This window comes from Cydia splendana, chromosome 13 (assembly GCF_910591565.1).
Source record: "Cydia splendana chromosome 13, ilCydSple1.2, whole genome shotgun sequence".
In the NCBI taxonomy this organism is placed as follows: domain Eukaryota; kingdom Metazoa; phylum Arthropoda; class Insecta; order Lepidoptera; family Tortricidae; genus Cydia; species Cydia splendana.
In genome coordinates, this window is record NC_085972.1 from 19,287,246 (window position 1) to 19,310,391 (window position 23,146).

The 23,146-nt window shown below is 39.1% G+C and overlaps 3 protein-coding genes and 1 long non-coding RNA gene across 4 annotated transcripts in view; 2 read left to right on the plus strand and 2 right to left on the minus strand.

The window, feature by feature from the left end:
• Positions 1-9: 9 nt before the first annotated feature.
• Positions 10-2,205, minus strand: LOC134796268 (protein lin-37 homolog). The gene is made up of 6 exons (XM_063768315.1): positions 2,013-2,205; positions 1,831-1,933; positions 1,336-1,545; positions 991-1,123; positions 486-634; positions 10-230 (listed from the first exon to the last, which is right to left on the minus strand). The coding sequence occupies exons 1-6, from the start codon at positions 2,098-2,100 to the stop codon at positions 221-223; spliced, it is 693 nt and encodes a 230-aa protein (XP_063624385.1). The 5' UTR covers positions 2,101-2,205; the 3' UTR covers positions 10-220.
• Positions 2,206-2,387: 182 nt separating this feature from the next.
• Positions 2,388-4,187, plus strand: LOC134796270 (partner of Y14 and mago). Its single transcript, XM_063768316.1, has 3 exons — positions 2,388-2,567; positions 2,856-3,122; positions 3,783-4,187. The coding sequence occupies exons 1-3, from the start codon at positions 2,528-2,530 to the stop codon at positions 4,052-4,054; spliced, it is 579 nt and encodes a 192-aa protein (XP_063624386.1). The 5' UTR covers positions 2,388-2,527; the 3' UTR covers positions 4,055-4,187.
• A 450-nt stretch (positions 4,188-4,637) lies between these two features.
• Positions 4,638-5,503, minus strand: LOC134796272 (uncharacterized). The gene is made up of 2 exons (XR_010144910.1): positions 5,108-5,503; positions 4,638-5,006 (listed from the first exon to the last, which is right to left on the minus strand). It is a non-coding gene; the product is annotated as an uncharacterized LOC134796272 (long non-coding RNA).
• Positions 5,504-5,651: 148 nt separating this feature from the next.
• Positions 5,652-23,146, plus strand: part of LOC134796271 (ATP-dependent RNA helicase DDX42) — a 44,305-nt gene continuing 26,810 nt past the window's right edge. The window contains exons 1-7 of the mRNA XM_063768317.1: positions 5,652-6,030; positions 6,386-6,479; positions 7,035-7,201; positions 19,681-19,921; positions 20,452-20,608; positions 21,028-21,167; positions 21,742-21,841. Coding sequence (XP_063624387.1) covers positions 5,783-6,030; positions 6,386-6,479; positions 7,035-7,201; positions 19,681-19,921; positions 20,452-20,608; positions 21,028-21,167; positions 21,742-21,841 — 1,147 coding nt within the window. The 5' untranslated portion in view covers positions 5,652-5,782. The remainder of the gene's footprint in view (positions 6,031-6,385; positions 6,480-7,034; positions 7,202-19,680; positions 19,922-20,451; positions 20,609-21,027; positions 21,168-21,741; positions 21,842-23,146) is intronic.

Sequence of the window (23,146 nt, forward strand, 5' to 3'; positions counted from 1 at the left end):
ATAAACACACAAAATATATTCATTTCTTTTACTTGTTCAAGAATCATGATTTAAATGTACAAAATCAGATAAAATTATTTTACACAATAATGATCATACTTATATGCAAATGGTTTAAAAAAGATTATTTTCGCTTAAAGTTAAAGATTTTAAAAGTAATCTTAAAAAAGGCTGTTTTTAAATTAAACTAATGATTTCTTCCTTCCTGCAAATGTATGCATCACAATGTACTGCAAAAGAAAAAATACACGTTAGTAAAACACACCACTTCAATTACATGAATAGCACAAAGATTCCAAGGTAATTCTAGTAGTTTTGTGTCCCACATAAGTGTTGCGTACTGACATCTTAAACTCTAATAAGGGAACCATATCGATTATCGGCACATTTTCTCAATTTACTTGCCTCTGTCTAGACAACATTTTTAATAGTGAAACCTTTAGTTTGATCTTTTGGTTTGGCTGGCTGAGCAAGTAGTTGGTTACCTGACGTTGAGGCTGTTGAGGAGCTGCTGCGTGGCCTCGTAGCGCGCCTCGTGGCGCTGCGCCTGCTCCAGCCAGGCGCGCCGCACGCAGCCCCAGCGCGCCACGTGCGCCGCGAGCAGCGCCGAGGGAGGCGGCGGGGGGGCTTCTTCCTGAAAACAAATAAATTACTTGAATATCATGAATGGCTTTGAGAAAAGAATGATATCATATCACTGTATGTTTGTTTTTGTTTAACTTGACGGATGGAACAACTGTTCTGGTCAGTTTGTTGTTCAAGAAAAGGCTTTCATGCAAAAATAAAATTATTTGATGTCATAGGGTTTCTCCAAACTGATATTGGATCAAACAATGTGACATTGCTCTTAAGGGGCTCACAGATTACCAGTTCGCCGGACGATATCAGCCTGTCAGTAGTTCGGAACTGTCACCTTTTGCGTTTAACTGACAGACTGATATCATCTGTCAAACTGGCAATCAGTGGGCCCATGTATATGCAAGTGCTTACATAATCGAGATTGATGTTGTCTTTGTCACGCTGCTTCTGCTCAGGTATCAGTTCTGGTATCCTGGAGACAGAAGGCCCCTCGGGTCCAGGCAATTCTATGCTGTCTTCAGGCGGTGGCTCATCAGGTTTTTTTCTGTGAAGAACCAAAGTATGTCTAAAATTTGTCTATGCTTAGTTTGCTGTTTGATTTGGACATTGTATGTACTGATATGCCATTGGATGAAACTTCTCATATTTTTCATATTGACCTTCAAACAAACAAATCAAAATTCTTAATTAAACAAATACTCCCAACACAGATTACAAATCAAGCATCAAACAGCAAGTCATAATGATAAAATATACCCAAAGTCCTTGTAGTTAGCTTTAGGCTGGTTGGCAATCCAAGCTCTACAGATGGGGTACAGCGGAGAGTCCTCGCTGAACTGCGACAGGTCTACACTGCGGTCGAACAGCTTCAGCACATACGACTGCCGCGGCGGTGACGGGCGGCGGTAGCGGTCATCGTCGTCTGACGCGTTGCGTTCGCGTTTGTTGTGGTCCTGGCTGGTATTCCTGAAAAAAAAAAATACTTTTTTGTTTATGGTCTTTGGCCTCTTTAGGGCATAATTGCGTTCCATATAAATAGGATAGGTAATCAACCCAGCGGGCTCAGCACGGTTCCATTTTTATCGACTATCACTATGCGCGTCCCTTTCGCACTTACATACTTGTTAGAACGTGACGGGCATGGTGACAAGGGATAAAAACGCGACCGTGCTAAGCCGCCTGATTACCGTGCGATTGCGATATGTTACATAGCAGTTAAAGATAGTACCTAAGTATCGTTATGTTACTAACCTCTCTCGTTTAGACGGGCTGTGATCTGATGAAGCGTCAGATTCCTCGCCTGCTGGTTCTAGGGCATCCATCAAAGCCCCTTTAAGTCTGCCTCGTGCCGTATCTAAAATGTTATATATGAGTTTAATAACAATTAATGATTGAATTTTGAATGACTACTTTGGTAGCAGTGTTTTACAAACCTTTTGCCTCATTCTCTTCCCTACCGCTATTTAGGAGTTTGGTTTTGTTTTTCATTGGTGTAGTCAATAGGCGCCTGCGTTTACGCATTTTGGATACCTTATTTTGATTAGATCTTAATAAAAACAATAGAAAATGCAAATTCTTGATTCAAAATTAATTCGCTTCTAATTTTGACACTTTGACAGATACAATGATATGAGCAATAGAGTTATAGATGGTTATAGAACAGTCCATAGAGAAGTATTTTTTTGTAAGTTTGTTTAAGCGCATGTTTAAAACGTCGGTAATCTTTTTACAATTTATCAATAATACCAGCCTTCACCGATTCGATGTAATAAAAAAATCAATCACTCAACAAAGAATTAAATGTCAAACAAAATAGTCCCACGAAAATAGCGAGCGTATTTAGTGTTTATTTTTTATAAAATTTCGTTGGAAGGTCTGACGATCACGGGGCGCATGTTGAGCAGAGGTCGCATTGAGTCGTGACGAAGCTCGAATCGCATGAGCCAGCATGGCTATGGCTGCTGCAGCGTACGAGCTAGATGCGGATGGTAAGCTCTGCAGGGCTCAGCGTGCTGCGGAAGCGCGGTGCGCATCAGTCGCTCATAAATAAACTAATGTTATTCACCTCACCACTTATGTTCATCGTTAATGAGAAAGTTTTGTGTTATGTATTTGTGATAGGGCGACTTTTGAGTTTTCGGTTGAAAAACCAATATTCAAAAGAGGCTTTTCTAGTTTTATTTCATTAAGCAATAGCTATAGCCCGCTAGTCTTATAGATAAATATCGATATGTCAGGTCTGTTCGCTATTTTAAATGAATTTTAATACATTTCAGGAACAAAGTTCATTCCTGCAACGCAGCGACCTGACGGTACATGGAGGAAGCCCCGACGCGTCCGCGACGGCTACGTGCCCCAGGAGGAGGTCCCGCTCTATGAGAGCAAAGGCAAGCAGTTTAAGGCTCGCCAATCCACTGGACTCCCAGTTGGTCTAACCCCGGAAATTGTGGCCGAGGCTCAGAAAAAGAAATCTGGCACCATACAGCCCATACCGGGCATGATTATTAATGTTGAAAAGAAAAAGAAGAAGAAAAAGAAATCAGGTGAGTTTATTTGGGCAATTAGTGTTTTAAGTGTTCATAATGGTTAAATTTTGAATTGGTGATTATGAAGATCGAAAGTTGCCAAAACAATTACTGTTGTTTGCATAATTATATGCATTATATCATCAAGAATCATATGGCACTTATGAGGGTCAATGAAAGACTAGAAAATAAATTTCTATTTAAAACATATAGTTGGTCAAGCAAATCTTGTCAGTAGAAAATAGGTGCGAAATTCAAATTTTCTATGGGACGATAACCCTTCGCACCTACATATTTGAAATTTGCCGCCTTTTTCTACTGACAAGATTTGCTTGTATATATATTTTTTCTTTATATGAAGTCTTGTTTGCACTATTTATATTATACTGTCCAATTTTATAGCCAAGTGTTTATCTACATTAGTATCTGACCCAGTGAACTCTGCAATGACAAAGTGCAGTGATGCCTTCATTACTGTAAACTTTGAAAATATGAGGTTTATTATGACACTCCCTCAATTTGACAAGTTGGTGCATAGTAATCTTAGAATAGATTCTGATGAATCTGTCTATTAGTTGATTACTTATTTTGCACTTTTATGAATTCCTCTGCTTGTAAGCCTTAAACATTGAAACTTAATAACTAAAGCTGTCATAATATCATTATTTCTCATTCTAGGTGCTGAGGAAACTGCAGAAAAACTTGCCAAATGCGAAATAACAGAACCCACATTCAACAGTCCCTCCCCCTCCCTCTCAGCTGCCGGGACCACTGACCCCGCCAAGCGGCTCAAAAACCTACGAAAAAAACTCAGAGACATAGAAACTCTGGAAGAAAAAGTCAAATCAGGCGTCCTCAAGACTCCGGACAAGGATCAAAAGGAGAAAATGTCAAAGAAACCCTCAATCTTAAAAGAAATAGAAGTACTAGAGAAAGAAGTCAGTGAATGAAGCCAAATGGATTATGTGTAATTTAAGATTTTAAATCAATTTTGTTATTTTCAACATGAATTGTTGTCACATGGCGACATGGCAATACATACTGATGAAATTTCTTTAAATCAAATTAAATTATTTACAAGAACACAGGTTTTTGATAATTACTACTCTAAAATTTACTGGTTTTGATAAATAAAATTATGGGGCTCTTGTATTTGACTTGATGCTAATGGAAAAAATGTCTATAATAAAATTATACCATGATGGTATAATCTTGGGCATAATGCTCCAGCTTGTATATGATGATTTTTGACCTTATCAGTTTTTATTTGTATTTATTGACCAGCTGCTGCTGCTATTATGTACATGGTTACTATATATTTAAAAAAAAACAGTGGTAATAGTGTACTGCCCTACTCTTTGTAGTTTACTATCAGCTTCCTGTCTGTGTATGATGTAATAAGGATCCTGACTAAATTTATAGTTTTTTTTTATAATGTTCTGATTTAAATGGTACAGCCGAGGTAGGAACCTAAATTTTTGACCACCACACAATATCAGGAACAAACATAAATAAGACCATCACAAAAACAAAGATTTTATAGTATATTATATTTACTGATAAATAAACCCTTGATACAAAACTCCTGATATCAGTGGCATGTTGCACTTATAGTAGTAACAAAACATATTCTTACTCAACTACATTATCAGTGAATTAATTAACATAACAATTAACACAAGTGCTATGGAATTGGCTATTGCGATTTTTCTTATATTAAACAAAGCCTGTATTATTAGATTCAATTCATATCAATATACCTAATTCATTTTAGCTCATGTAGTCTTAATTTCTTTTTCATTATACTTAACTTTATGGAAGTTCATATATTTAACAAAAACTTTACAGGCCATATACATTTTATTTTGTCTTTTCGCATTGCTTGCTTCCTGCCGTGTGTATCTGCAATAAAGAAAGATGATTAACAAAAAATCAAAACTGTAGGCCTATTAGTGTAGTAAGTAGGCTAACAACCGGTTCCAATTAACCTAATAGTCACTCACATGATTGCGTTATATGAATTCGTTTCTCGCTTTCTGTCTCGCGTAGTTGCCTAAACACGCGAGGATCCCAATGACCGCAATGCCGAGACCTAATACTGTCGCAAAAAAGTCTCCGAAGTCGTAGCCCGATGACGCTTCTACGTTGCTAACGGCTAGCAGCGCAAATATTAATACACACAGCTTCAAATACATTTCGTCGTAGTCTATTCTCACAATAAATCAACAAACACTACTACTGAAGGTCTTGGCAGATAATGATGAAAATAATGATAATGGAAAATGTTTTTATTATGACGTCATTAACGTCAATGTTGTCAGGTGACATTGACAATAACACTTGAATTTTGCAACGTTTTAAACGTGGACTTGAATACTACCATCGGCTTGATACCGCATGTTTTTGAGCAATGGCAACACCTGATTTCAATTGTCATATTGTATACATTCGTTGATTGTGTTGTATGATTCTACACGAATTTTATTCTAGGGATATCAGCCACATTAAGGCTGAATTGGTGTTAAATTAGGTTAATTTAACGTCAAATTGTGTTCTTATTTCTTGTTTTAAACATAAATTCCGTGTATCTCATATACAAGTTAACCTTATAAGTGTTATGAGAATATCAGTGTCCGTGCTAGATTTTGTCGTATTGTAGTTAGTTTTAGTGGTTAAACATGAGTTATAATTCGGGTGGGAGTGGGAGCAAGGGCTTCGGGTTCGCCGGTTTCGCGATGCCGAAGCGAAACCCGTCTAATGTGTCCCTACACGCCGTGCCTCCTCCGTCATCGCAGATGAATGCGGTGCCGCCGCCAAGCTCGGGGCTGTCCAAGCAGGGCTATTCCACTATGACAGCGATAACCCAGAACGCTGTGACGGGCAACTGGGGTACATTGGGCAAGAAACGGTCCAAGACTGAGGATGAGTAAGTGTTCCTAGATACATTGATAATTGGTTGGCTAATTAGAATCTCAGGGTATTTAATAAGGTTCCTTATTTGATTCCCACACCGCAATATAATTATGGCTACTATATTTGGTTGTAATCACAAAGGACTACTTCTATGAAAGGCCACCGGCCACCGCAGATAAGCATCATAATACAATTTTTGGAATAAAGGAAAAGTTACCGTATGGGTTGATAATCGAACTCTCGGCTATATATGCAACCAAAATTTACCCATTTTTGATAATAACAAACAAAGCATAGCTTTCTACAAGTTACAAATCTCACACACAAGTACCCAAGTTTTCCAATGGACATGTTGAATAATGTTGCAGATATTTTGATGAGGATGATGAACCCCCTACCCCAGCGTTGGCCTACATCCCAGCACCAGGCAGCCCAACCTATGAGGCGGCTGCCAGAGCTAAGGTAAGTTATTGTAACGTTGAGTCCATAAAATGCAATCTAACAAGTTCTTCAAGATCAAGTAATAAAAGCCCATCCTTTAAAAAAAATAGATTAAAAAAAACCAAGTTCTTGTATGCCGCAGCATTGAGCATGATAAAACTAATCGAAAAAAAAATCTTGCCATACATACAAGGGGTTAAGGATGTAGGGTCAAATATTTGATATCTTTTCCACTTCATTCCTCATATCAGTGATTGTTACTGTGACAAGGCAACAAAACCAGAATCATTCCTTTTCGTAAAACATAAATTTTAGAATGCTTTTATATTGCACAAAAAGTTGTAAAGTGGATAACATATTCAGAATATTGTTTCTTTCAATATTTGATGGAGCCCCAAATAAAAAAAAATCGTTTGACAAAAAAACTGTGGACCAGACATTTAGGAGATCTGTTATTGATTTGTTTTAGCTTTTTCTCGTGCAGCCCCTACAGAGGCTTTGCGGAGCCCTAGGGGACTGCAGAGCGCACTTTGAGGATGGCTGCTCTATTCATGCTTTTCCTAAATATCTGTGTAGCAAGCGGCAGACGAAGAAGAAGATCCTCTGGACGCCTTCATGGCCGGCCTTGAGCAGCAGGCGGCCAAGGACCTAGTTCAGAGCAAGGAGAACGCGTGCAAGACGGACTCGGGCCGCGGCGCGAGGAACGACATCGACGATATGGACGACGAGGAGAGCTACTACAAGTAATACTTTAATTTTTTTTTATTAGTAAAAGGAAAGCATTTGACCACAATCTCACCTCATGGTAAGTGCCGATGGTAAATTATCTTTGGGGTACCTACCTCCCATACAAAATATATTTTTTGAATTTTTATAATTTAATGGGTGTGGTTGGATAGGTCTTTTAAAACGAATAACAACCATTTTTGAATAAGGTGGATATTCTCGGAAATAATCCAAAGGAAGTTATAAAATTTAATAAATTGGGGCCTTATTAATTGCACAGCGTCGCGCGGCATTGTATTTATATCGGAGCATCGTTAATAATAGCGTAAGCGCCATCGACAATAAGGTCCCTTTTCATAGATAACGTCACAATTAGTTCCCTCGTATCATCCTGAATTTCATTCCCTAAAATATTGATGATTGTACCATTGAATTATTCTTGGCAACAAGCTATTATTACTAGCCTTTTCTGTCGTAAATCATCCTAAAAACTTTGTCACTTCAAGACCGAGTGAGGAATGTCGAGATCCGACGCGGCACCAATAGTAGAAGAGCCGGCCGCAAAATTTCTAACCGACTTGATACCACGATGAAATGCACAATGGTTTCCCAGAAAAGTTATGCTAAGTCCGAATTCGATAGTCTGCCACGGCGGAACTTGCCGAAAGTACGAAAAAGAAGGCCACTTCCGGTGCGAAAAAAGGGGCTGATTTAACCCATCTGATACCGAGATAGTAGTTATGGCAGCAGTTAGAAATTTACATGTAGACACAGAAAAGCGAAGTCTGCCACTATTTTTTTTGCCGGAAGTGCTTGGCAGACGCTCTCAAAGGTGACCATCGGGACCCCTAAATTAACCCATCTGATACCACCATGAAACCAATGCCAGTCGGTAGGTATGAACTCTCATGTCAGGAATATATAAGTCTGCCAAGGCTTTTCCTGCCGAAACACCATGGCAGACGAGATTATGTAAGCAAGGTCGCCATCGGTTACCCTACACTAACCCATCTGATACCACCATGAAACCAATTCCATTCGGTAGGTATGAACCCCCATTTTAGGAATATATAAGTCTGCCAAGGTTTTTCCTGCCGAAACACCTTGGCAGACGAGATTATAAGCAAGATGACCATCGGTTACCGTACACTAACCCATCTGATACCGCCATGAAACCAATTCCAGTCGGTAGGTATGAACCCTCATTTCATGAATATATAAGTCTGCCAAGGCCTTTCCTGCCGAAACTCCTTGACAGACGAGATTACGTAAGCAACATCCGCATCCGTGGGACCGGTATACGTGATTACTGTAGGCTTATTTATTACTTTATGCTTTTACATATTTGTATATTATTATGTTATTAATGAAATATATTTATAATTTATTAAACCTATACCTAATACATTGGGAATTCATTACCTGCTTACGGCAGTAGTAGGGAGTAGTGGGTGAGTTCTGGCTCACTTAGCCAGGCCAACAGTCCCTCCCCCTTTTTTTCCCTTGTTGAGGCCCTGCAACCTTACCTTGAACCCAACCTAATGTCATTGTAGCTCGAATCTAACCTAATCTATTTTTATTGCTTTTAGAAAATATTCTAATAACAATTATCTACTTTTGTAAAGTTAAATGTTGAATTCTTTATTTCGCAAAATGGAATTTTAATGTGACTATAATGTATGTGCAATCTACTTAGAAACTGGGTTTAGAAATATAAAAACACACATTTTATATAGGATAATAAGTTTATTCAAGTAATATTCTGAACATATGAGATATAGTAACATCATTACTTATTCTGTGTACAGTGGAGAAAACATGCAAGTTGACATTTTTCGTTTTAAAATAAAGATAAACTAAACAGTATTTGCCACAAACCGATATTAAAAAACTTTGCAGTTGTTGGTTGGCATAATACCATCTCTTACAATTTCTCTTCATTAACATTTTATGATACCTTCCTGTTTTTATTTACTTAATTTAATTTTTTACTTTTTATGTGATCGGTACTTCATTTATTTTAGATTTTGGGCTAATATTAGTTTGTTAACCGACTTCCAAATCTCAAAGAAGGAGGTTATCAATTCGGTTGTATGTTTTTTTTAATTTTTTTATGTTTGTTACTCTATATCTCCGTCATTCCTGGACCGATTTTGAAAATTCGTTTTTTGATTGTATGTATATGCATACAGATTGGTTCCGTTTTTGTCAAAACCCAGTTCTGATGATGGGATCCATGAGGAATCGAGGGAACTCCTCAAATTTTAAACGCATACATATAGTGATTTTTGGGTTTTTATCATCAAATTAAGCATACACATTCAAAAAAGTGACATTTGATGAAGTGCAACTGCTGATGATGATCAGAACGGAACTCTTCAACGACGCATAGTTCACGTTTGGCGATTTGTCGTCTTCGTTATGTTTGTTAAGCAAGTCAAGTTTTTAAGCCACATTTTTGTCAAGCTCGAGTTCTGATGATGGGATCCATGAGGAATCGAGGGAACTCCTCAAATCTTAAAGGCATGCGTATAGACATTTTTGTATTTTCATCAGAAAATCAAGGATTTTCATTAAAAACTGGCGCATTTGATGAAGTGGAACTGCTGATGATGACCAGAACAGAACTCTTCAACCACGCATAGTTCACGTTTGGCGATTTTTCCTCTTCGTTATGTTTGTTAAGCAAGTCAAGTTTTAAAGCCACATTTTTGTCAAGCTCGAGTTCTAATGATGGGATCCATAAGGAATCGAGGGAACTCCTCAAATATTAAAGGCATAAGTATAGATTTTTTTTGTATTTTCATCATAAAATCAAGCATTTACATTAAAAACTGTCGCATTTGATGAAGTGGAACTGCTGATGATGACCAGAACAAAACTCTTCAACGACGCATAGTACACGTTTGGTGATTTCTAATTTCGATTTTGACTTGGACTGCGACCCGGACTCGGACCCAGAACCGCACTCATACCCGGATCCGGTTCGGACCCGGACTCGGACCCGGACTTGGAATCGAACTCGGACCCGGACTCGGACTCGGACACGGACTCGGACTAGGACCCGGACTCGGACTCGGACCCGGACTCGGAACCGGACTCGGAACCGGACTCGGACTCGGACCCGGACACGGACTCGGACACGGATTCGGACCCGGACTCGGACTCAGACTCGGACCCGGACTCGGACCCGGACCTTGACCCGGAAAACCACTATAATATATATTATATTATAATTATTATTATTACACGTAAATTTGTTCACGAAGAAACCGTGTACCGACTCTTCATGCCATTATATTTTTAATTTGCTGTTATTCTCTACAAATCGACACTAAAAGTATCAAAATATCAAAATATGGAGTTCCGTTTGAGAAAGAAGCAAAACAATTTTGTCTTTGACAGTAATTGAATTATTGTGTGATTTTGAAAGCTAGACAATTCAAGATTTATATTTTTACACACAAAGACAACACAGAAATTCAATCTCAAATGTAAACCTTCGAACAATTTCCATACATTGACGACATCACTCAAAATTCTTCTTCAAGTCAGATGCCCGCTGGGGCTGCACCGGAGCACACGTATAATTCTTCAAATAAAAATGACAGCTTGATTTGACATTAAATCATATACGCACACGAGAAAGTATACCAGTAGATAAATTGTATTTCAAAAAATAGGGTACATAAATATCAGCTCGCGTCTCCTTTAAAATTTGATTTGCTGTTATTTACGGGTCATAATGGTTGAAAACCTCAGTAAACTATCTTAAAACAATACGATTACAGTCGAATTTAAGTATTATGTTCCTTCAAATCAAAACTCGCTTAAAATGAAAAAAGTTTAAAGACTCATCCTTTACTGATTGGGATTAATTTTCATTTTGCGTCATTTTAAAAACGTATTTGACTTCTGTACGTCAATTAATTTTGATGACAATTGTAATCTTGTAATATATTATAGAACTTTTATCTTAAAATATTGCCTATTAACAGGAAGCGTTATGTAATTCGTATAAGTAATACCTGAAAGTCTTGTACCTAGATCTGTAATACCATGGATTGCGACGAATAAATGATTATGATTATGCCGTTCGTTCCGTCTATATGTATAATGCGTGTACGTGCTGTTCTCTGAAAATCTTCAAGAAAAAATAACGGCTAGACCAGCACGAAGTACTAGCGAGTTTTTGCGGCTTTGGAGACCGAGATAAAGCTTACAGGCCAATACCGCTGTGGCCTGGTTATTGTTATGTATACCTATGTATCGAATGTTTAAAAAAAAAATTACTATAAAAAGCAATGTTTTATTTCGATTAGGTCTACATTTTGTGCATATTGTATATCTGAAGTATTTTCGTACTAAACTTGAAACTTTCGTTGAAACTAAATAAAATAATTATTCCTAATATACAGTCACCTGCAATTTATGTTACACAACACACAACGAAGGCCGCAAAAATATCTGACACGATCTTATTTGTAGAACCATAAGAGCATGTCATATATTTTTGCGGCCTTCGAAGAGTAGGTACCGGTCATTATCACCAACTTTGCCCGCATTTAAAAAAAAACACGAATTTCTCAAAAAAAAAAAACAAATTGTAATTACTTTTTTTGCTCAGCACGTCCATTGTGATCAAACGCATCAGTTTATTTGAAGAAAAAATATTTTTATCGTGTTTTTACCCATTTTTTTGCGTTTTAGAGGGTGGGCAAAGATATCCGGAGTTTTCGCCAACATTGCCCACGTCAATTTGGTATTCAAATACAGCTCGTATGATGATGATGTCTAAGGATCACTGGTTTTGGGCAATCCTACCATTCCCTGTTAATAACTTAGCGATAAGTGTAAAAACTTTTAAATAAATTTGCTGGGCAATGTTGCCTACCCGTTTTTGCTCATTTCCATATAAGGCTCGCCTAAGCATTTTACAAAGGCTAGGGTTGTCACTTTTGAGAAAATCTGTTACAATTAGGGCTTGCATTCCGGAATTCCGGAATCTCGGACAAATTTTCCGATATTACAATTCCGGAATTGAGACCATTGAATATCGAAAATTCCGGAATTGGATTTAAGTACTTTTATTAGATTTTACTATTTTACTATGCTGGTGTTATTAGCCGTCGCTGACAAAAGTCTGAAGTCTAATAGCAGCATGCTGCATTAACTAACATGCCTCATTAACTAAACCATTGAATTATTTACTTTGGATACTTGCTAAAGCAAATCCATACATTTACTTGCCCAGCATCTTACCTCGTACATGAAACTTTTGAATTAATTTATAAATATTTGGATATTTTATTCTCAATTCAGAAAGAAGTTTCCTCAATGAAAGATTTCGGATTTTGTAGTGTAGCAGCTAGCAGCACATTAAATTCTGAATTAGGAACTAGTATGGAAAAACCAAATTGGGAAAGCGTAACTTTTTAGCATGTAAAGCACGTTACTGTCTTACTGTTTTACATTAGGTCTATGAGCCATTAAAGTTATTATTTTACACTTCATTAGAAAAAGCAATCAAGAAATTTACTTGACGCTTCTTTTTCTCACCAGCGTGTAATGAAACGCTAATGAAATCATTTAGCCCATTTGGTTACATGTCAATAAGGCTTACGTTTTGGACACTAGTCGGCAATGCATAAAGGTAATAGGTACAGCTGAACTTTAATACATAAAAACAACCTTAACTAAGGAACAAATAATCGTTATAGGTACATGAACACAATAAATGCCCTTACCGAGATCGGAACCTCATCAGGACCTTCATCTTCGTAAACAGAGAGCCACTAGGTAGGCTACGAAGCCATTATATTTAGACATTATATAAAATTAGGCATCAAATGGTATGCCAGCAATCCAGCATTCGTAGTTTCCCCAAATAAATACGCCGTATCATTGAAGTGAATAAAAGTGACCATAGTAATAAGGTGCTAATGTAATGTCCTATAATATTTATTTGTTTATTTATTATTAATATTTTTCGATTAATAATACTTCAAATTCAATTCCACTAAAACTAAACTTAACTAAAATTTTACTTTTTTTGTTGTTTTTTATTAAAAAATGTAATAAAAATATGACTAACCCTAATTCCGGAACCAGTTCCGGAATTCCGGAATTGGGACCCAATATCGAAAATCAGTTCCGGAATTGGAAACCGTCCGATATTGCAAGCCCTAGTTACAATAGTTTAATGGCCAAAAATATGATTTTTGCTGTGTTTTTCATTAGTTAACGGGATAAAACATCTAAGTAAAGGATAATAAGACAAATTAAATACAGTATATATTTATAAACTTACTTTAGTGTACAAACATAACCTTATTTTACATGCGAAGTTGGGTAAATTAGATGAAAGTGACAACCCTAATCCGTTTTTGGTGGTGGGCAATGTTGGTATGGATGCCAAATCACCGGATTACTTTGCCCACCGCTAAAACTCGCTAAAAATTACAAATTAAAGATATCTTATTGATACTGTTTTAACACCCCCTGGCACTGATTAAAATAACCGACTTGGTTTCACATTACATCTCAAAACTTTTTGAAGTGAAAATTTCTTTAGCGGCGTGTAATAGTGCCCTTGCGGCCTATTTGCTGAATAAATGTTGAAGTTTGAAGTTTGCATGCCAAGTTTCGTGCTTTCTGCCGGATGGGACAGGATTTAGGATGGGTCAGACCAGGACCGCATTTTTGCAGGTTCATCTTTTATTAGCCAGACTCTACCTCCATACTAAATCGAGCTAAGGAGTCGCACTATAAAGAAATATTGAACATTTTCTTTCAAGTTGATATACAGGGTGTCCATGCATTAGGGTATTTATATTCAATATTCAATAATTTATTCATAAAATCAATACAATTTTACACGTCAATGGTATTTAGAACCAGTATACAAAGTATCATAACAAATTACGATTTTTTTACTTTGGAGCAACCTGTATGTGTTAGTAGCTCCTGAGGTAATAAATAGTATGACTAGATTTTGCCCTGTGCGCGGGGCCCGAGGGCCCCGCGGTCTTCTTGTAGTTTGTTGTTGGTGCTGTTGTTTTTGTTGTAGTAGTAGTAGTTTGTTTTCCAAAGGGAAAAAGAAATAAAGTTGTACTTTTGCTAGGACGAAAAGATCCGCGTGAAAGCACTACATTCCCGCAGCTCGGCCTGGCCTCGCGTGCTTGGGAACTCGTAAGGGACGCTCCGGGCCTTCGGCCCTACGCGGAGCTCGGCCTTCGTCCTTCGCTGGGTTTCGAAGCTCAGCATCGGGCCTTCGGCCCGCCGCTTCGCTTATTAAAACAGTTGGGAGGGTTGGTTTTGCTTCGGGGCTTAAGCGGGAAGTTGGAGCTTAAACACGACCCAATAGGAAAAGTGTCTTAGACAAGCGAAACGGCGGGCCGAAGGCCGAAGGCCGTAGGCCAACTTCCCCCTCTCGTGTGACGCTTCGGGCCTTCGGCCCTACGCGGAGCTCGGCCTTCGGCCTTCGCGAGCCTCGACGCTTCGCCGTCGGGCCTTCGGCCCGCCGGCTTCGCTTATCAAGACAGTTGACTTTGTAGAACGCTTGGGGGAACTGCATTCACGCAGCTCGGCCTTCGGCCTCGCGTTTTGGGAGTCGGGGTGGAGGCTCCGGGCCTTCGGCCCTCCGCCGGGGTCGGCCTTCGGCCTCCCGGCCTGAAGCTCGCCCTTCGGGCTCGCTTAACACACTTTTTGTATAGGATTTTGCTTTGTTCGTCATTCCCGCAGCTCGGCCTTCGGCCTCGCCCAAAATTACTGGGGGTGGGGCACGCTTGGATATTCGGGGTGAAGCTCCGGGCCTGACGGCCCTACGCGGGGTCGGCCTTCGGCCTCCCGGCCTGAAGCTCGCCCTTCGGGCTCGCTTAACCTACTTGGAAATTTGAATTTTGCCCTTGTAGCCCGCCATTTTGGATTTTTCCAAAAAAATTTTTTACATGGTAATGCTGGGCCCCCTAGCTCGCCGCATGCCAAATCTCAGCGCACTCGGACCAACTTGAAAAATTAAAAAAAAAAGTCGGCCATATTGAATTTTTTTAAATGCAGTTTGCTTTGTTTCGGGGCCCTCTATGACATTTGGTCGAGCACCCCCCACCTACCTCGCACCGTTTAAAAGTTGCCATACAAAATTAAAATGACCATTATTTCCGCCATCTTGGATTTTTTCCAAAAATTTTTTTTTTCATAGGAATCTAGAGGCTTCTATCTCTCGCCATGCCAAATCTCAGCGCGCTCGGACCAACTTGAAAAAATAAAAATAAAAAAGTCAGCCCGTTTGAAAATTTTTAAATGCAGTTTATTTTGTCTCGGGGCCCTCTATGACATTTGGTCGAGCACCCCCCACCTATCTCGCACCGTTTAAAAGTTGCCATACAAAATAAAAGGGGCCATTTTTTCCGCAATCTTGGCTTTTTTTGAATTTTTTTTTTCCATACGAATCTAGAGGACCCCGAGATTCCGTGACCAAAATTTCAGCGCGCTAGGACAAACTTGAAAAAATTAAAAAAAAAAGTCAGCCATTTTGAAAAAAAATGGCGGCGTCAAAAACTGCCAGGGTCCCTCTATGACATTTGGTCGAGCACCCCCCACCTACCTCCCACCGTTTGGCCGGGCCGTCGAACATTTTTCTGACCGGAAGCGGTAGGCCAAAAGTCGGAATTTTCTGAAGTTACGAGACCGCCCTCTATACGACCGTACCAAAGTCTAACACCCCACGAACCTCCTTCTGGGAGAACAATCATGTCAATTAATCAGTCGTGTTGCAGCTTTAAACAAGATTAATTATTAATTATTAAATTATTAAATTAAATTAAATTAATTAAAACTTTCTTCGACCGTTTTGATTATCTTTTTTATTTATGACATTAATAAGATTCTGACTTTTGACAAATGTCATCATTGCCGCACATTTTCAAACAAATTGTCAAAAGCACTGCCAATGATTAATACAGTATGTTTCTTTTTGTTGTCGATTATTGGAATTAACTTTTGTTTAATAATTTAATGTTTTATCTTTTGTTCTAATTAAAAAGAAATTACCGTTAGAGCATTTCTGAGAAGTAACCCTATGTGGGATTTCAGGGTTTGTCCAATGGCTAAGGTCACCCTGTATTTAAAAACGTAAACGTTAAAGTTTTTGGGATATATGTATAGTAGACTATTTATACTCCACATTGATACCATAAGAAGTTAATAAAACTGCCTGAAAGTTAGAGAGGACTATGGAGGAGATTACTGTTTACTAGCTTTTGACTTAACTCCTGGCCCCTGTTTCACCAACGTGACAGGTGCGACGAATTGTAAAATCACTGTTGCTGACGTCACAGGCATCCATGAACTACGGTTACCGCTTACCATCGGGCGGGCCGTATTCCTGTTTGCCACCATCATTGTATTATTAAAAAAAAAACTTTATGATATCGGAAAAAAAACAGATATTTCTCTTGCTAAGTTTATGACAATTGTCACAGAAACACTGCAATTGTCATGAAATTCCGGCATATAACTCATTACCTGTCAAGAATTACCTACAATTCTTCTAGATCTTTGACAATTGTCAGAAACTTCACAGGAGAAATATCTGTTTTTTCCGATATAATAAAGTTTTTTTTAAATAATACAATGATGGTGGCAAACAGGAATACGGCCCGCCCGATGGTAAGTGGTAATCGTAGCCCATGGATGCCTGTGACGTCAGCGATAGTGATTTTACAATTCGTCGCACCTGTCACCGATGTGAAATTGGGGCCTGGCCTCTATTTCACTACGGTGGCAGGTGCGACACTTGTCGACATCACAGTTGGTACTGACGTTACAGGCCTCCATAGGCTACGGTAACTGCTTACCATCAGACGGGCGGTGTGCTTGTTTGCCACCAACATGTTAATAAAATAAAAACTCCATTATATCGCCAAATACTAAGTACTTATTTTGCGAAGCTAATGACAATTGTCACAAGAAACACGACAATTGTCGGTAATTCTTGACAGCAAATGAGTTCTGTGTAACACTATATGAGTAAAATGAATATAGGCGTGGAATCGAATGTATTTGCAGCCAACAAAATGCCAATGTTTGTTCAGCTACCTGTTCACCTGTTTAAATTGCTTATTATCAATTTAGATCCGGATTTTAAACCTGGCTGACATCGGATAGCCATTTATATTGATGTCAATGGTGTTGGTGAATATTTTAATTCATTCGGGCGAAAACCGGAAGGTTGGTTGGGTATCATAAAATGTTCATGGAGAGAAATTGTAAAGGCCCCAGTACACAATGGGCCATTGCCGGCCACTCCAAGGGACGCAGCCATGCGGTAGAATGAGATAGCAATATCATTTGCTCCCTCTAACGCATAAATGCGTCCCTTGGAATGGCCGGCGATGGCCCATTGTGTACTGGGGCCTTAAGATATGGTATTGTAATCAACAACTGCAAAGTTTTTTTTACATCGGTTTGTGGCAAATACTGTTTAGTTTATCTTTATTTTAAAACGAAAAATGTCAACTTGCATGTTTTCTCCACTGTACACAGAATAAGTAATGATGTTACTATATCTCATATGTTCAGAATATTACTTGAATAAACTTATTATCCTATATAAAATGTGTGTTTTTATATTTCTAAACCCAGTTTCTAAGTAGATTGCACATACATTATAGTCACATTAAAATTCCATTTTGCGAAATAAAGAATTCAACATTTAACTTTGCAAAAGTAGATAATTGTTATTAGAATATTTTCTAAAAGCAATAAAAATAGATTAGGTTAGATTCGAGCTACAATGACATTAGGTTGGGTTCAAGGTAAGGTTGCAGGGCCTCAACAAGGGAAAAAAAGGGGGAGGGACTGTTGGCCTGGCTAAGTGAGCCAGAACTCACCCACTACTCCCTACTACTGCCGTAAGCAGGTAATGAATTCCCAATGTATTAGGTATAGGTTTAATAAATTATAAATATATTTCATTAATAACATAATAATATACAAATATGTAAAAGCATAAAGTAATAAATAAGCCTACAGTAATCACGTATACCGGTCCCACGGATGCGGATGTTGCTTACATAATCTCGTCTGTCAAGGAGTTTCGGCAGGAAAGGCCTTGGCAGACTTAAAAATTTCCGAAATGAGGGTTCATACCTACCGACTGGAATTGGTTTCATGGAGGTATCAGATGGGTTAATGTAGGGTAACTGATGTACACCTTGCTAACATAATCTCGTCTGCCAAGGTGTTTCGGCAGGAAAAGCCTTGGCAGACATATATATTCATGAAATGAGGGTTCATACCTACCGACTGGAATTGGTTTCATGGCGGTATCAGATGGGTTAGTGTACGGTAACCGATGGTCATCTTGCTTATAATCTCGTCTGCCAAGGTGTTTCGGCAGGAAAAACCTTGGCAGACTTATATATTCCTAAAATGGGGGTTCATACCTACCGAATGGAATTGGTTTCATGGTGGTATCAGATGGGTTAGTGTAGGGTAACCGATGGCGACCTTGCTTACATAATCTCGTCTGCCATGGTGTTTCGGCAGGAAAAGCCTTGGCAGACTTATATATTCCTGACATGAGAGTTCATACCTACCGACTGGCATTGGTTTCATGGTGGTATCAGATGGGTTAATTTAGGGGTCCCGATGGTCACCTTTGAGAGCGTCTGCCAAGCACTTCCGGCAAAAAAAATAGTGGCAGACTTCGCTTTTCTGTGTCTACATGTAAATTTCTAACTGCTGCCATAACTACTATCTCGGTATCAGATGGGTTAAATCAGCCCCTTTTTTTGCACCGGAAGTGGCCTTCTTTTTCGTACTTTCGGCAAGTTCCGCCGTGGCAGACTATCGAATTCGGACTTAGCATAACTTTTCTGGGAAACCATTGTGCATTTCATCGTGGTATCAAGTCGGTTAGAAATTTTGCGGCCGGCTCTTCTACCACAAGGTGCGAGACGTGGGTGACGTCATCGCTAACCTGAAATGGAATTGGGCGGGACACGTTGCCAGGCAGAGTGATGGCAGGTGGACCAAAATGTTGACGGATTGGTGGCCGCTTTCGGATGAAAGTAGCGCCTGGCGTCCGTTGGCGCGTTGGGTGGATGACATTGGAAAAATCGCGGGACACTTCTGGGTGAGACTATAGTTCGTTTTTTTTAGGATTAGAAAGAAGGTAAGCGATCTTGACATGTCTTTTAATTGAATAACGCTTTTTAAAAATCAGTAACTGTTACCTATGAAAGCAGAAGAATATAAATGATCGTATTAGATTCATAATTGTTACATATTTGCCGTGACTTATTTTTAAAACGTGTTTTTCAGTTAAAATACACATCAAGATTGTTTACCTTATTTCTAATGATAAAAAAAACGAACTATAGCCCAGGACCGGGATAAGTGGCGTACACGAAGAGAGTACCCCTTTGCTCAGTAGTGGGCCACTGGAGGCTAAAATGATGAAAAACTTTGTAAACACCAACATTATTTCCAGGTACATGGAGGATAACCCGCTCAACAACGCCGACGACGGGTCCGATGTCGAAATAGAGTACGACGAGGACGGCAACCCCCTAGCACCCCCCAAGAAGAAGTTCATTGACCCTCTGCCCCCCATAGACCACTCTGAGATCGTATATGAACCATTTGAGAAGAACTTCTATACGCCTCATGAAGATATTGAGAAGTTAGATCACCAGCAGGTTGAGGATTTGAAGAAAACACTTGGAATCAAGGTAAAAAAATTGTAACTCATTAAACTGCCGTTATTACAATGTAAATTTTCGCTCTTACAAACTTTTTTTCATTATCATTAAGGTCAGGTCGTGTAAGAGAAATTATAGGACTGGACAAACACTTAAATAGGGACGAAATAAACAGTTGGAGACATTTAAAGATATTGAAAACTAAGTCAAATGATAGTACCAAAAAAATGAAAATGATGAAAAAAAAAATCTTCAAAATACTTAGGGGCTATTCATAAATTACGTCATTTCAAATTAGGGGGGGGATGGGGTCATTTGATGCATGATTTTTGGATGATTATAGGGGGGGTCAAAAATCGTCAAAAATCGATGACGTAATTTATGGACAGCCCCTTACGTAGAAGGACTTTCCGCATGTGGTGTCTCTTACCCCACCTAACCTCATATTAGTTTACATATGCTTATGATTCAATAATAAATTCGTCCCGTGTCCCCCAAAAAGACGAGACATAAGAAAGTATTTTCTTCTACTGTCTTCTGAAACTCTTTTCTTTCGGCAGGTGACAGGGCCAGACCCGCCCAAGCCCGTCACCAGCTTCGGTCACTTCGGATTCGACGAGCAACTTATGAAGGCGATCCAGCGTTCAGAATACACGCAACCTACGCCAGTTCAGGCAGCTGGTGTACCCGCTGCACTCTCGGGAAGGGACCTTATTGGTAAATGAAAAAAAAAGATGTAGAGGTTGCAATACTAGGGCAATCGACATTGTTAGGGTTCCGTACCGAAAGGGTAAAAACCTAAAAACGAGACCCTATTACTAAGACTCCACTGTCCGTACGTCTGTCTGTCACCAGGCTTGTATCTCATGAACAGTGATAGACTGTCTAGACAGTTGAAATTTTCACAGATGTTGTATTTCTGTTGCCGCTATAACAACAAATACTAAAAAGTACGGAACCCGCGGTGGGCGAGTCCGACTCGCACTTGTCCGGTTTTTTTTTATATGGCGTAAGACTCAGATCGCTCTTTTAAGTGGATGAGGTTTTCACAACTATCACAAGCCGTGTAAGGGTCATTATGAATATTTATTTATTTATATATTTTTTTGGGATATCCTTATTGTTTTTTTTTTCAGGTATTGCTCGAACTGGTTCGGGTAAAACAGCAGCTTTCCTCTGGCCTTTACTGGTCCACATTATGGACCAAAAGGAGCTCGCGCCGAACGACGGGCCCATCGGCCTTATACTGGCACCAACCAGAGAATTGGCACAGCAGGTGAGAATAGAATATAATATAAATTTATTCGTAAGCGCAAACACAGAAGAGGAAATTATACATAATAGATAAACATAGGAAGGAGACTGTGCCACGAAACTGTGGTAATATTGAATACTAGTCTGTCTAGGCCATTTCGCCAGTCGCCATCAGGGCGTGTTCAGATATTTGTGAGCCTCTTGGCCGCTCCTATATATTCGGTGCCGACCGTACATCATCAATTCATCACTAAGCCTTTATAAGGAAGGGGGATGTTTCCCACATGATTTTGAACTTTGTTTCAAAGTGACAGGGTTCAATTTTACATAATTGATGCCTTAGGTTAACTGAGCTGAGCCCTAACATCAAAGAGAGGACCGAACAACAGGCGCAGTCGGTAGGTTGGTATAACGGTTTCCTTGAGAACACACTTATCTTTAAAAGTTATGTACTTACTGCTAGCCTTTCTCCGCAGACGTTTTGTCTGGTTGCCCTTGGCATAGGCCTCTCCCATATTCCTCCACGCGTCCCTGTCTAGAGCCTGTCTTATCTCAACAGTTTAGTACTTATCTTATATCAACTTATCCTTTGACAGATTTACATGGAGGCGAAGAAGTTCGGCAAGGTGTACAATATCAGATGCGTGTGCTGCTACGGTGGCGGCTCCAAGTGGGAGCAAACCAAAGCTTTAGAGGGTAAGTATGTATACCACCTACTCGTATCTGTTTTTTCTGCATGACTATACCAATATGCCTAATCCTTTTATGGTTTTCTCGCTTGCATCATAAAAAAATCGAGGACCAGCGAGGTTTGGTTACCTATACTCTGTATCTTTAGGTACTTAAATAAAAGTAAACAAATAATTTGTACATTTTCCAACCAAATACAAAACCACCTGGATCTGTCACTGAACGGCCTGACTTTAACCTACATTATTTGACTTAAGAAGCGATTTGAGGGTAGATTTTGATTACTCTTTTTTAAATACCTAAAGATACAGACTACAATTCTAAGAAGCAGCCACATTCTACAGAATCAACTGACATTTTTCCGCTTTGAGTCATGTTTTGAACACGCGGAAGTCCTAACCGACGACCTTCTGTTTCACGTCTCACAGTGCTCAAGAGTAGTTATTCTTAAATGGTAAATTTTATTTTTTTATTTTTATTTTTATTTTATTAAAAGGTTCACCAACAGTTATTACATTGAAGCTTACATCTATACAAACAATGACAACATGCTGAATGTATAACTAATTACTGGTAAACACCACATGCAAGTTGTAGGCGACAGATCCTTCCTTATTTCATGTTTAATTTAAGTTTAGGTATAATCATGCTCATTTTAAAATATGTAAATTGATTTCTAGTATTAAGAAAGCCAAAGATTTCTTTACAATGTACACTAAAGTTTCAAAAATCCCTAGCTACTCATTATATCATTGTATTAGTCGTAATTTTAATTAATAAGGTTTATTTCGTGCATACTAACTCCATCTATTGAGCCTAACACACTTAATTGTGAATATTTAAAATAAAGTCACAGAGGGCGCTGGCGTGTATACTTAACCTAAAACATATTGCGAATTTACTGTTACCTATCTGCTCACCACGCGACACGCGAGCACTCTCTTATATTTTCACTTCAAAATCCTAGTTTTTATCCATCTTCCACCTGCGTATCCTACAATAAGCTGGTCCTTCGAACCGGATCTCATGTGAACAGTGCCAATTAATGTTTACTACGCCACCAAAGATGGTAATAACTCAACGGCAAAAGGAAATGGCCGAAGCGAAGGCGATCTCGGAACCGCCGCCTACAGCCGACGTGTTACCTGGTACTTCCAACTCCAAAAAAGAAGTTAAGACCGCAGCACCTTCGGTTGCAAGCAGTAGAAGATCTACAGCATCTTCCATAGCAAGGCGTAAACAGCTGGAGTTGCAAGCAGCCGAAGAAAAGGCTCGAATCCAGATGGAGTTGATCGATAAACGCCTGGAAGC